This window comes from Rhinolophus hipposideros (genome assembly GCF_964194185.1).
Source record: "Rhinolophus hipposideros genome assembly, chromosome: 13".
Lineage (NCBI taxonomy): Eukaryota > Metazoa > Chordata > Mammalia > Chiroptera > Rhinolophidae > Rhinolophus > Rhinolophus hipposideros.
Genome location: NC_138059.1, coordinates 74,024,941 through 74,040,233, shown reverse-complemented (window position 1 = coordinate 74,040,233; position 15,293 = coordinate 74,024,941). Strand labels below are relative to the sequence as shown.

At 46.5% G+C, this 15,293-nt stretch overlaps 1 protein-coding gene across 1 annotated transcript in view; it reads left to right on the top strand.

Moving 5' to 3' along the window:
- CNGB3 (cyclic nucleotide gated channel subunit beta 3) overlaps window positions 1-8,370 on the top strand; it is a gene marked incomplete at its 5' end in the record, with an annotated part of 53,954 nt that extends 45,584 nt beyond the window's left edge. Inside the window, 3 exons of the mRNA XM_081070246.1 lie at window positions 3,491-3,637; window positions 3,856-4,027; window positions 6,341-8,370. Of these exons, the coding sequence (XP_080926372.1) occupies window positions 3,491-3,637; window positions 3,856-4,027; window positions 6,341-6,574 (553 nt within the window). The 3' untranslated portion in view covers window positions 6,575-8,370. The remainder of the gene's footprint in view (window positions 1-3,490; window positions 3,638-3,855; window positions 4,028-6,340) is intronic.
- Window positions 8,371-15,293: the final 6,923 nt, after the last annotated feature.

The following is a 15,293-nucleotide window of genomic DNA, read 5'->3' as shown; positions in this document are numbered from 1 at the left end:
GGTGTGGCACCTCCTTGCTAGAGCAAAAAGCAGACCTCTTCATTTCACCTTATTTCTATGAACAACTGTATCACCAGTGCCGTATTTAAACGTGTTTTCAGATATTCTCAGAACTCCTCCTAAAGTAACTTTATCCAGTGTCTCTAAGTCTGAAAAGCAAGGCTCGGTACCACCACTTGGTGGTGGTTGTTTCTCCCTAAAGATGATCAGATACCTGTAGTCAGTATTAAAAGGCGGCCTTCAGTCCAAAAAGAGAAGTACTGCTTAGAAATACACTTAATAAATGGTAGAGTTATCTGGTTCCAAAGCCTGTCTTTCCACAAAACCATATCAGGCTGTAATGATTCTCCCAATTTCACTTCACTGTGCTGAGCACATGGCAGGCTCTTAATAAAAACGTCCGTGACTTGGAGTGAAAGTGAAAAAGGTCCTGAAGTTATTGCCTAAGGTCCCAGCAGAGACATGTCTGTTCCTGTGCTTCCTGTCCCGTCACGCTGCTCACTGTTTTTGACCTGGGGACTCGTTCCATCAACCTGAACATTTGTTCTCCAGCACGTGCTCATTCAGAAATTCCATATTGGGTTGGGACTATTTAGGGATCTTCTTACTAAGCTATTTAATGAATGAAACTTCCCATTGGTGGAATGCTGGAGAAGCATTTTGTGGACAGGAAGGGAAAAATCTGCTATTTTAAACATTGCTCAGAGAGTTTGGGCAAAATCCATCTGGCAGAACAATTATTTCTTCTTCCGTTCAAAAACTCATCAAGCACTCCAAACGTGTAACCTGTAGGCAAGTTTACTTAAAGCTTGAGAAATCTCAAAATAACCTGACATTTAAATATGTTATTTCTGTTGTGCTCTCATAATCTGACTTTCACAGAGACATTCTCAAGTCCAAATTAAGCTCCATACTGCCATCTACCCCAGCCCGACTCCTGGATGACCCTGTGTCCAAGGCAAAAGAATGTGAATGAAACAGGCTCATCCAATCATTGTCCTTCAAATATTAACATCCATTTCACAGAGAAATAGGGAGACAGATAAGTGAGAAGTTGGGTTGATGAATCACTGAAGAGATGATTGTGACAGATAGATACAAATTTGTTTTTCTTCCTTAAAAAGAAGGTGAAGGCAGAGCTTCTTTTGGGAGAACCTCATGAAAAGACTAAAAAGTTCGAGTTTTTTGCCATGGAGCAAGAAATTTAAAATGTGAAATCATTGAGCAAAATAAGTAGGCATTAACATGGTCAGCATTTATAGATTCCAAGTATATGCTGTCTGTCTTGGGAGTGATGCCATTCTAAGTGGCCTGGACAGTCCTGGACCCAAGTTAAATATGAAGTGAGGTGCTAGGCCCTGTTTGATGCATTCAGGTGGCCTTACGTTAGGCTTTTCCCCCTTCTCTGCCTTCTCTGGTTTTAATGGAGCATTTTATATGATTCCACTTTCTTTCCTCTCTTAGCATATCAATTACACTTCTTTTCAAAATGTTTAGTGGTGGCCCTAGAGTTTGCTACACACATTCTAAGTTAATCTAAGTCTACCTTCACATAACACTCTACCACTTCACACGTGTGCAGGACTGGTGACAGAGTTCTCGCAATTCTTCCTACCAGCCTTTAGGACACTGATGTCATTCATTTCACGTATCCACAGGCTGTAATCACCCAAATGCATTCTGGCTTTATTATTTAATCTTTCAGATCAATTAACAATAAGAGAAATAAAGGATTTTAGTTTTGTTTTACCTCTGTGTATTCCTTCTCTGATGATCTGCCATTCTTTACACAGACCTGAGTTTCTCACCTGCTTCGTATCCTTTTCCTTCTTCATAAAGAACTTCTTTCAACATTTTGTGTTGCAAGTACCAATGTTGCCAGTCTGCCAGTGTTGAAGTACCAATGTTGAGTGCCTAGGAATGCGTTGGTTGGTTTATTGGTTGGTTGGTATTTATTCTGCTTGGTATTCTCTGCATTCTCTGGATCTGCAGTTTGGTGTCTGTCATTAAGTTTGGAAAGTTTTTTTACCATTATTACTTCTAGTATTACATACTACTTCTTAGTATTTCTTCTAGTATTAGAGAATGGTGTGTGCTTATGAATATACCATATGTACCTTTTGGAGTTGTCCCACTTCTTGATGTTAGTTTTTTAACACTTAACAGCCGGTTGGAATGTTCCCTTTCCTGTAACAATAGTTGGAGATGGACACATTGTCTACTGCAAACCTTCAGGCACAGGACCCATGCACCTACCTCCTCATATCCCCCCAAGGCAGGGGCCTCCTACTGCCAGGAGCTTTGTCTTTTCCACCCCTAGAAATTGTGTTTTTATTAATGGGAGATTTCTTTCTCCGGGTGACACCAAGAGAGTCAATCTGTCGTGTTATCTTCTCGCCCCAGAGCCTGTAGTATTCTTTAAAACATTTGAAATGTGTGGTATTTTGCCTTGCTTTCAAAGACCAACCCTTCTTTTCCAGATTACTGGTGAATCATAGAATTTTTATTCACTTGCTTTATTCATTCATATGTTAATTTATTTGCTAAGTATTTCTTGGTCATTTCCCAAATGCAAAATGCCCAGCTACGTCTCTGAGAAACACAAGTCCCGAATTCACTGACATTCTGAGTGGAAAGTTGTGTGTGAATGACTTTGCTACAGAGTAGTTTATGATATTGAGAAGCAAGGTGATTTAGGAGTTAAATATGGGAAGAGATTGGACTCGCCCGATGTCACCAGGCATCATTCATATTTGATGTCAGAGCTGTGTCAGTCAGAGCCGGGCAGTTGCACTCAAGCAAGGTAACTAGGACAACTTTAGTGAAGGGATGCTTTATACAAGTGAAGGAAAATCTAAAAGGACCCGCCAAGGACGGTGACACATCGCGAAGCTAGTGACAACAAGGGAGCCTTTCCACAGCTAGACTGGCCGAGGCAAGGGGAGCTGTACCAGGGAGAGCCGCGGGGCCATACTCCTCGGACAGGGCCCCTGTCAGGACATGCGGATTGCGGTAGAGCTGCAGCCACTGCTGACAGGGCTTGGCAGGGGGAAGGACGGGGCAATCCATGCTGCAGCCCACTCCCCTCCTGCTCTCCCACCTCCTGCTGGCATTTCCCAGAGTCCTAACCCAGATGAAAGTTGTAGGGCAAGCCCAGCAAGGTCAGCTTCCCGGGAACAAAGGGGGCGGAAGAGGGAATGGAGCTGCACAGCACAGAGGGAGTCTGCGCCTCTGCCCTCTGCCATTGGGTGGGGGCTCACGCAGCACCGAGGGCTCCAAGGCCTTGGGGCGAGGTGGCAGTCAGAGGCAAACAGGTTGGAAACTGGTGCCACCACACCTTGACTCTCACTGCACAGTTACCTGAGCTCTCGCCTCCAGGGGCAACCTCTGAGGCGGTAGAAATGGTTATACATTTGATATTTATTTGTTAAAAGATTTTGGTTACAGAAGAGTGAAAGCGGTGACAAAGAGCCACTTTTCTCCCTTACAGCCTCCTAGCAGCAGCAGGAGGAAACCGTCGGACTGCCACCGTGATGGCCCATGGCTTCACCAACCTTTTAACTCTGGACAAAAAGACCCTGCAAGAAATTCTAGTGCATTATCCAGATTCTGAAAAGCTCCTCATGAGGAAAGCCAGGTATGACTTTTAAAACTCCATTTTCCTTTGTAAACTCTAAGAGAACTGGTTTGTGATGGCAGTGATCGACTTTTTCCATGGCATGTGCTTAACAAGCAACTGTCTGTGCAGTTATCCGTGGGAAGCTTCACGGATTAGGAGAAAGGACTGTATTTCTGGTGGGTTTTTCCAGAACTTGGACAGTGCTGTCTGAAACAGCCTTTCTCTCCTGTCCACAGAGTGCTTCTCAAGAAGGCTCCAGCCACAGAGGCAACGTCTCCAACGAAAGGACTTGCCTTTCTCTTCCCACCCAAACCAGAGACCCCCAAAATGTTTGAAGCACCCCGGGAAGGCACAGGGAAAGCTGGTCTTGCAAGACTCCTCAAGCTGAAGAGAGAGCAGACCGTTGTGGTAAGCGGGGAGAGTGGACGGCAGTAATGGCCCGGGCTCGGGGCCCAGGTGTCCAGACAGGCTCCCACTTCAGCTCCGTTTCGGAGCCTGGGACAATGTGGATCATCTAGTGCGAATAATGACCACTGTATGTATAGTACTTACTGCTGTGTGAACTGTGGCCCCATCTCTCATCACACTTAGTCCTCACGGGCTTGTTATAGGTGGTGTTAATACATGTACGTATACGTTATTTGTGGCTTCTGTGTTTGCACATCTGCCTACTCACCGGGAGTGTTCGGAACCCCAGAATCAGTGCTTTCAGTGCCCTTGTGGTCATGCGCAGACAGACACATGTACGCAGCAGCCGGAATTTAATTTGTCCGAGGCACAGGTTTCCACTGAGGTCCAACAAAGAGACACGCTACCTTCTTCCTTCAGCTCACACCAAACCAATGACCTTTCCATGGTCTTTTGAAGGCTTATATTTCTCACATTCATGTGGTGCTGCCTCGTTTGTCCTGCTCAAAATGCCCCAAGCCTGTGCGGAAGTGCTGTCGCGTGGGCACGGGGAGGCTGCGCCATGCCTCACGCACAGCGGACATGTGCGAGGTGAGCAGTCTCGGGTACAATTGGGAGCTGCTGGCCGGGAGCTCAGTGTCATGAAGCAGCAACACCCACTAAATGAGTGTCCGCACACAGTACCCAGCAAGCAAGGCGACGCCCTGATGGGCTGACAGCAGGGTCAGGCCAGCCTTTCGAAGGGACCTCAGCCTGCGTTGCCCCAGGAGCAGCTGTCCGTCTGCTACTTGCTAATTCAGAACAAAACTGCTGTGCGATAGTGAGAATCAACTGTGTATGACAAACATACACCTGTAAATATGTAACATTTTACCAACAAGCCAGTGAACATGTTCACAGATACTCAATCATCTATCACACCTGTTCAAAGCCAGAAATAACCTCATCGGTTTCATTCAAGCCCTTCATGTTATAGATGCAGAAACTGAGGTCCAGATCCGTTTATTGGCTAAGATCACAGGCAGTGACAGAGCGAAACTACTCCTCTTCACACTCCAGGTAGTCAGACTTCCAGGCCTACAGCGAGCTGCCTCCCAATTCCTAGCAGTGTCAGGAAACTCAAAAGTTACTGTTCTTCTCTTCTTTTACATATAGAGGATGCCAAAAAAAAAATGTATACGCATTTTAAGAAAAGAAAACTGTATTAAAATTGTAATACTCAATATATACCAATAACAAAAGATGAATACAAGTCACCTTTGACTTCTGCAATTACAAGAGGTGCTCGAAGTGGTTACCATCAGTGTCCAGACACTTCTGACTGAGCAACGTTGACCAAAGTGTCCACTTGTATACTTTTTTGGCACCCTCTAGTATATTCTTTGATTCTCATAATAAGCCTATGAGGGTATGTTCTGTAAAACAGAGCAGGTTTCAGGGTTTCTAAGTCTAGTCGTTATATTATCTCTAAATGTGGCTCTTTCAGAAAACTGTAAAGCAAATATATAGTCAGTCACACTCACTAGATGAAAACTGCCTCTTCCTTTTCCAAACATGCACCACGGTGGTGAAAGGTAGGATACAGTGTAAACCAGCCTCACTGAATCATCGTAGAAATAATAATTTGTGTAAAGAATTAAGGGGGGTCAAGAAATGTATCAGGCAGTGTGTTATGTAAGGTTCTCTACGTCACACCTCGTACAAGCCTCCCTGAAACTGATCCCAAGTGTCACCAGTGAAGGGCGGATGATGTTTTCTCACTATGAAAGTTCTACAGAAGACACTAAGCACAATAGGTTCTGAAATGATAGCTCAGGCACCCATGGGACGAATGGAGATGATAGAGGAAGAGACATGAGTTTCTCCGTGAGGCTCTCCCACGAGTGTATGCAGGAAGAAAACCACACTTTCCATAGCGTGTTCATGGTATTCGCTTAATACTTTTATTAAAAAATAAATATTTAAAATTTCATCTTCGCAAAATAAATAAGCAAATATTTTAATAGCAAAGCAAAGGGGCTGAGCACCAAATGTACTAGTTCAGAGAGCGAGAGGACCCACAGAAGACAGCCGTGGGCGGGGACACAGCGCAGTGCGGCCCAGCACCGCACGTGCGTCTGAGTGGAGCCCAGTGCCACTCTCCATCACATCAGCACAGCCTGCGAGCATGCCAGGCACACAGGACACCGTTACTAACGGGATTTGGACCGTCTCTGTCCTCGTCTTGATCCTTAGCCCTCGTATTTGAATCGAAAGACTCCACTGTCCTCGATGATGATTCCATTACGGATTCTCTGCTTCTGCTTCTTCTAGAAACACAGTGAGAACTGCGAAGGAGGAGAGCGTAAAGGGAAAGGATGTGACGATAAAGGAAGAGGGCTGACAGAGAAAGCACTGGACAAACCCAAACGCAGAGCAGGCTCTGCTACAGACGAGGCCGTGCCCATTAGAAGGGCAGTGTCCCTCAGAGGAACTGCCCGCCGGTCACTCATCAGCATGGCTCCTTCTGCCCAAGCCAGGAAGAGGTGCTGCCGACTGCAGCCATAGGAGAGGCCCAGCAATAAATGTTGGGGCATCTCAGATGTGACCTCGCTGGTTCCCACAGAGTTTGTACCCAGGCTGTGGCTTACGTTAATGATGGGAAAAGACCTTGCCGGGACCCTTGAGAAATCACACAAAGCCCCAGCTTCATTACTGGGACTTACGGGACTGTATCTTATGCAGTAAGAGAAGTGAGAAGATTATTCAAAACCATCCCTGTCATCTGTTGTCATTAACTTCGCACAGTTGGTGCTTCCCTAATTGTACATAGTAGGGTTTTCATCTTCCATTCTTAATGATGTTTCTTCCCTCCATTTTATTAGCTTGGTCTTGGCTCTGACTCACTAACTTTGTCTCTTAAGTTTTTTGTGTGTGTGTTAAAGTCTTGTGTGGCACTGTTAGTCTTGGATAAACGTTCCATGTACATGCATATTACCTCTTATTTGTCGGGGAGTATGATATTTTAATAAAGTGTCAAAAGTCAGGTGGTTTTCTCTCAAGTGAAGGTGAGCAGTCACTCAGATGTCACATCATCCAGCAGCTGGGCCTGCAGGGGACCGGAGATGGTGGCTGTGAGCTCTGATCTGTGGAAGAACCCCCGAGGAGCAGTGTCATCAGACAGAGACATCACATGGCAGCAGCGTGCCGGGAAAATCGTGCCCTTGTGTAAAGACACAAACTCTCACATGTTCCCTCAGACCAGCTTAAAAGGCAAGTCTGCCCAAGTCGTGACTCAACAGACTCAAGGGAATCAGGTCACCCCCATCTTCACAGAGGCTAACGGGACCGTCTCAGAATGTCCCGCCTGCATCTGCTTCAACAGGTGCCAGATTTGAGCTTCTCATCTCCGGCTTTAGTGAAAAGTGATGAGGTTAGGAGGGCAGCCTGCTGTCGGACCGACATATCCGTATAGTTTGTGGAAGCTACGTGTACAGCTATTTACAGAATCTCCAGATGAATTAAGTGTACTTCAGGAAGTTGTCATGAATCAGCTGTCATTAGCACAATTACCAAAGTCTCATGCAGTGAGGCGGCCAGAAGCCGGGCTGATGTCGGAAGTGGTAATACGTACAGAATTAGTTCTAATAAATGCGAGTAGTGCGTAGCAGTAAGTTCTGCGTAATAAGCCTGTTCCGAGGCCCTGGAGATGGTCATTAGAACAGCACTTGGCAGAGACGGTTCTGACGAATTCCGTTAGCCAAGAAGCCTACAACATGGACACATTCGGTAAGCCACGTATGGACTGACCACTGTAATAGAAGGTACCACTTAGTAAAACTCACTGTCCTTGAAGCTGGTGTTCGAGAATCGAAAAAACATGGCAAGGTGTACAGAAGGTTGGCTGGTGTTTTCAGGGTTTAAAGGAATGTGGATAAATTGTTAATACCTGATAAATGGGAGTCTGTATGCAGAAACGGGTTAGAAAAGCCAGAAAGAAAAGGTGGAAATAGGGCCCAAAAGAGTCGGATAATAGGAGAACACAAAGGATAAAAATCCTGAGCTTGTGAATAATATGCTGTCCCCTTATACTCTGTAATTAAAATTTAATGCCAATGCAATCTGTGCTCTTCCTCTGTCATTTATTTCCACTCCCAAACTGTCCTATTTCAGATAATATCATCTTCATTTCTCTCTCAAACTAAAATCTAAGAATAACCAGTAACCCTTCCATTGTTTATGTAGTGTCACCAAATCCTTTTTCCTTCTCAGATCTTTCTAATTATCTTTCCTTTATCATTTCCATTGCTAACCTCAGTACATCTTTTCTGTTCAATTCAAATAAACATTCATTTTTTACCTGCAATCTGCTCTAATCACTAGTCTTCTGTCTCGGGCCCTTTGCTATGGGAAAAATCAGGTCTTTGTAAATTATCGTGGTCTCCGTGCATTTGCACTCCTCTAACTACACAGCCCAGACCGGATGGCTTATCTGTAACAGAACCCGTTTCTCACCTTCTGGGTGCTGGCCGTCCAGGACCCCACAGGCCCTCTACCCAGCTCACAGCAGGCTCCTGCTCACCGAGTCCTCCCGTGGGGACAAGGGGTCCCTCTGGAGCCTCCTATATCCCATTCGTGAGGGCAGAACATCCCCGAAGGCCCCTTCTCCTGATACCGTCATCTTTGGGGGTTAGGGTTTCAATTTATGAATTGCGGAGGGGGACACATTCATACCACGTTCAAACCATAGCAGTCAGTTTTGACCACGTGACTTTTCTGCTCAGGGACCTATTAGACCCTCCTACTGATTAAATCTTATTTATCCAAATTTAATTACCACTACCCCAACCAAACCCTCCATGGAAGTTGGTCTTGCTTTTTCTGGAACCGCCACCTGCCTTTCTTCCTCGGCATTCATCCATATTGAATGCCACAGTATGGTCCACTCTCTCCTCCAGCGTTTGTCTCATCCCTGGAGCTCCACGTCTCTGCCAACTGCCTCCAAAAACATCGGCCCATGATGGGTCTGATCTCAAGGCACTGTCTTTTACACTTCAGGAAGTACCATGCAGACAGCTCGCCACTGTTCTCTCATTTCTGCTCACTTGTAAATTGTAATGAGACAAAAACTAGCTCTTACGCCTTATTTGTATAAAGACAGAAAGCACATATTTTAAAGGGAGAGAGACTATTAATAGACAACTCATGGAAGCAAAATAATAGGTAATTGACATTGAAAAGATGCTTGAGTTCTCGTGCAAATCAGAACAAAGATGGAATACCACCTTTTGTACCCATTAAACTGGAAAATATTTGAAAGCAGATAATACCAAGTGCTGACAAATGTGTAAGTCAGAACTACTGATCTGGTAGTACTTAGCGAAATTCTGACAGTACTCCACATAACTCAGCAGTAAGTACTATATGAGATACACATCTAGAAAATTCTCAAGCAGGTTCCCAAGAGAAAAGGTGAAAGGAAATGCATTGTTTGTGGTACAGATGAACTGGAAGTAACTCTGGTGTCTACACCAGGAGAATGGCCTTAAAAATACATGGCACAGGGGAATGAGGGTGGGCGAGTGTGGATGTGTTTTTAAGGTAAAATTCTATCCAGCCATTAGAACTAATAAATTAGATTTATACATAAGAACATAGATCTTTTTCAAAAACTAGTGTGGATTTTTTTTTCCAGTTAGCAGAAAGAAGGAGTTCCTCAGTAATACCATGCATGTAGATTTTTATAGAACGTTCCTAATAAAGACAATCAGGGACAAACCTATAGCCCAACAAAGCCAAGTTCATTAACTTGCGGCAGCAGAGAGACCGTGCAGCAGAGGACATACAGGTGTCCCACCAAACAGGGAAGGAACGTTGTTACAGGGTGTCGGGGAAAGTGGAGACCACCTAGAAGTGATGTTTCGACAGGCTCCCGTGGAGGCAAGAGGTCAGCATCAGGCTTGGGCTAACACACACACTCTGGCTCCCGTTTCCTTGGCAACTACTCAGCCAAGACAGACACCCCTCATCTGTGTGGACCAGCTGCATCTGTCAGAATGACCCAGATCCTCCTGGCCGAGTTTCAGTCTTACTGATAAGATCTCACAGCAACGTTTCTGACAGTCCATGACTTTACCGAGCAGTTTCCCAACCCCGTGTCCTTTTGTTGTTAACAAAAGCAGTGCGTCCGGCCTCCCACCTGAAAACACACACAAACCACTGTATGTCTTTCCAAAGTATATACGTGTCTAAGGAACTGTGTGTCAAATGCATCAGAGATCGTGACCGTGGGGGGCAGGAACACGGGAGTGGTAACAGCAGTGGATGAAGTGAGGACAGTAAGAAGAGCACCAACTCCGAAGCCCGTGTGCCGTGACTGAGAAAACGCCAACGCACTTCTAGGTGCTTGGGTGCCCGTGCTGTGTGTGGTGACAGGCTGGTGGAGAAGGGGGAGCGCTGCCACCACCGGGGTCTGCCCTTGAGCCTCGGGGACTCCTGAGTCACCAGCGCCCACTGTAGACACTGCCACTCCTTCATCTGCCTCTGGGGCCTGACCTGCCCACAAGGCTTTTCTGCGTAGGTGGGGGGGGGGGCAGGCTGCACGTGGCCCTGCAGACGCTGCTAAGCTTACTGCTCTGGACCGACCTGTAACCCCTGAAATCCCATGCTGACATCCTACCCCAGTGTGACTGTATTTGGAGATGGGGTCTTCACGGAGGTCATTAAGGTGAAATGAGGTCATAAGGGTGAGGTCCTCATCCAGAAGGACTGGTGTCCTCATCCTTATGAGAAAAAAGACACCAGGTGTGTGTGCACAGAGTAAAGGTCAGGGCAGGGCATGGCGAGAAGACAGCGCCTGCACGCCAAGGAGAGGGGCTTCAGGAGAAGCCAGCCCTTCTGGCAGCTTCAGCTTGGACCTCCTGCCTCAGGCCAGAGTCCTGAGAGAGTAAAGATTTTATCTTTCTATGAGGAATTTCTAGAATCTTGGGAAGATATTAATCATGGCACTGCTCTGGAATGTAGTCTATCTAATCAAACCAAAGATACTTGAAATTCATGTTTTAATTACCTTACCCATACACTGTAGTAAAATTGCATGTTTTCCTCGATGAGTGTTATGACTGGCTATATTTTTCCTGCTGTAGCTTTTCTGACTAGAAGTCATGGTTCAAAGGTCAAACAAATGGCCTCATTAATCAATAAGACCTGATATTTCTAGACAGTAAGTCCCCCGCGTCCCTCTTACAGTTGCTCTTCTCTGCCTACTGAGCGACAGGGACCCTCTGGCTGGAGTCCTACTGTGTTTCCCCGAAAATAAGACCCAGCCGGACCATCAGCTCTAATGTGTCTTTGGAGCAAAAATTAATATAAGACCCGGTCTCATATAAGACCCGGTATTATATTATATTATACCTGGTTTTATATTATATAGGACCAGGTCTTATAGTAAAATAAGATTGGGTCTCATATTAATCTTTGCTCCAAAAGACGCATTAGAGCTGACTGTCCGGCTGGGTGTTATTTTCAGGGAAACACTATACGCGACGCTGGACTCAGACGTGGTGCGTGCTAAGGCTGGTTAACCAGGCTCGTGATGCAGCTTCTTGCGTCAGCTTTAAGTCAGTCAGCCTCTGGTGTTTGCACCAGAATCCTCAACTTGAAAGGGAATTTAGAGATTCCTATTCCAAGCCCCAGTTACAGTCACAAAACAAAGTTTTGTGTCACAAGGACAGAGACACTGCAGCGTTCCCAGTCATGAAGATCCTGGACTAACCTGGTAATAGTAGCAGACACCCGACAAAGACTTTTGCAGGTAACACATTTCCCAAGACGTCCAGGAGCAAAGTAACAGTCAGGTCAGCCATGTTGGGGCCTTGTTTCTATTCTCGATCAGAACGGGAAATGCCAGCTTTAGCTGGTCCTTCAGAAAGGCATAGCCACAGATGTCACAGAGAGGAATGGGAACCACTAATACAGAGGAATTCTGATATCCCTTTTGTAAAAGTGAGCAGAGGTTCAGTTAGGAAATGGAAGGGTTATTGCAGCACATGTACCAACACTGTGCCAGCCCACCCTTCTTCCTGACTCCGAGCCACTGGCTGTGTCCATCTCTCTGTCTGGAGGCTCATCTGCTTCCTCTGCGTCATAAAACCCTGTGTGACTTTTCATTTCGGCATCCACTAGGGAGCACCTGCTAAATGCCATGATCTCTTCTAGACTCTGTGATGCAGCAGTGAGCGAAGGAAACAGAATCCCTGATTTCTCGGACCGTCCGTCCGTGCGAGTGGGTGAAGAGGACAGAAACCAGTAAGTAAAGCCGAAACAGGAGCGGGGGGAGGTACTGGGAGAGCAGCAGAAGCTTCACGGGAGGGCCGCAGCAGCAGAGGTGGCGCGGCCGCAGGACTCGTGGGTAGACGGTGCCGTGGAGAACGATTCAGGAGTTGTGGCGCGGCAGGGCGTGAGCTGGGAAACCGACACATGAAGCTGAGATGAGGGAGGGGTTTGCTGGGAACACGAGGTCTAGGGTGTCGTCACCTTAGGAGCAGGGCTGAGCTAAGGTGCGGACAAGATCAGGAGGAATGGACAGAGAGCCAACACAGTGACAACACTGCAGGCTGGAGGGCTGCAGAGGCGACTGCTGTCAGAGCAGGAGGACCAAGTTCGCTCACCTGCGGGCCAGCCCAGTGGGGGAGCAGGACTGAACTCAGCACTTGAGAGGGCTGCAGAGGAGAGGTTCTTCAGGAGAGCTGGCTTTTAATTAGAGTCCAAACAGGAAGGGGCACGGACAGGAAGGGGCATGGATAGGATTCTGCTAATGAATGACCCAGTTCCCCAGGGTGGAGCGGAGGGAATGTGACATAAAACATCAGCACCAGATTCTCAGGCCACCCAACCTATAAGCTGGGAACCTTTCCCTTCTTGTACCCAGAAAAGTATCTTGAATGCAGTCAATATCGTTTCAATTAATAAACCCAATAAAATAATAAAACCCCCAAACTCTTTAATTTAGTAAAATATGGAATACAGGTCACCTAAAATATTACATTCACTTTATTTCTAACTTTTCTACTGGTTTTGATAACATTTAGAGACAGAATAAAAATAAAAACAAGGCACTATTATATCACATCAAGAAATAACTTTATGCAAAGGGAAATCAAATGGAAGATGTATTTAACATCAGTTCATATATTTGTAACTTACACACTTACTGTCAAGTATGACGACATCCAAAAAGCACAAAATAGTTTCTCGCAGTTTCAGCCAAACTCACTTATGTGCCACTTCCATGACTGGCAACCGCACACAGAGACTGGGAGACATTTGCTGGAGATGGCTTTAGGGGAAATGCACAGGAGGAAAAGGCAGCCGTGGGGCCTGCTCTACCCTGGGCGGCTGGGAGGCACGGCCCCCGGAGCAGGCGTGAGGCCCCGGGCCAACTAGACCTCGGGCCGAGAACCTTTCTGTTCCAAGCACAGGTGGGTGACGGTGCTAGGAGGTACCACCGTGTCAGTACCAGCGTGAGAAGCAGCGCGTCTGTCCAGGCAGCGCCAACCCACATGTGTTCGTGTTGTGTCTGATTATAGGAGGTGTGAACGTCAGCCTGGTGATTGTTTCTTTAAACGTATTTTAAGAACTGATGGCACTTGAATGAATGGTGGCACAGCAGGGAAAAAGACTATCTGAATATAAAACAATATTAAATCAACATGCGATGAGTTGAAACATAGAAATTATACGAATTTTATAAAATAATTTAGAAATTGGAACTGCTCTTACTCAAAACTGCAGAAAGATATCCATTACCTTAATTTGCTGGAATCACAGTTCTTAGGAAGCACGGCATCTACTGATGAACCTGATCATGAATGAATAATAATAAAATTTCAAAGGGAATTTTCCCAATTTTCAAAGGGAATCTGAAATAGTGAAGAGAAAATCCCTGTGACAGAGGTGACAGAAGCAGTGTTATTTGGCCCAGGAAGTCAGGCGCTCACGACCAGCGTCCCCAGTGCCCAGGGCAGGAGGAGCCGGTGACAGAGGCAGCCCAGTGAGATGCGACGAGCTCTCACTGCGACGAGGACATGTGCAAATCCTTTTTTGAAAGGCTTCATGTGTTTAAAACAGGAAACTTCGAAAACCACAGCAACATGTATGTGCTGTCAGCAAGCACACAAAGAGAACTGAAATTAGGACACGAGGCAACCAAGGCTCCCAGCTGTGGGAAGAACCACCCATTTTTCCTCCCCCCACTGATGTCGGGATGACTTGGCCACTAAAGCCATGTGCCAGGGCAACGGACGACTGGTCAGGTACCTCGCAGCACTCACCCAGAGGCCCAGCCAAATGGGAAGCTGGCAGCTGTGCCACCGGCTGGGCAGCCGCAGCAGTAGACAGGTCCCCGCTCAGCCTGACCTTGGCTGAGCCCACGCATTCCGTCTCATCAGACCGAAGATACTTGAAAGGCATGTTTTAAGTCCCGTAGCCAGACACTGATTTCACAGAACAAGAGACATGAGCTGCGCTGCAGGTTTTCAGGCAGACTGAAAGGGATGTCAGCACGGCACAGGGTACATCCATGTGAGGACATGTGAAAAACATGCAGTTTTTACCCTTAAGGCCTTACAAGATGACTGCCCAGTATGTGGATATGCATAGGACTTGGCACAGGTCCTCAGCAAGATATTACTGTCTGTTCCAATGATAGGTTTGCCCAGGAATATGTTCTAAGGGGCAACCGTGGGGGGTGGGGCGTCTACTCTTAAGAGAAAGCATGCAAAGTCCACTCTAAACGCAGCAGTTGGTTTTTAAAAATTTATAACAGGTTTTATGATTAATACAGTACATTCTGGGCTTAGGAAATAGCACATAATTAAAATGCAAAACGCGATTTTGATGAATAAAGAACCACTATCATGAGTTTAAAAGTCAAACGAAAAATGTTACCAAAAAAAATGTCTACATGACTGTAGAAATGTACAAATCAATGTGTGGGACCTTAGCAAGGGAAGTATAAAAATTGCCTTTTCTTCACAAGTAGTCTATCATTAGTAAAAAGGAAATGGGATTGTTTCCCCGTCTGTGTTTGGTCCTCGCAGCCTTCCTGGAAGAAGCGGCCTACGCGCTGTGACAAACTCCCATGCACACACGTGGGGCCTAGGACTCGCTGTCGGCTGTGGGCGGGCAGGGGGTGGGTGCGCAGTCCCCGCGGGGACCGGCTGTGGGCGGGCGGGGGTGGGTGCGCAGTCCCCGCGGGGACCGGCTGTGGGCGGGCAGGGGGTGGGTG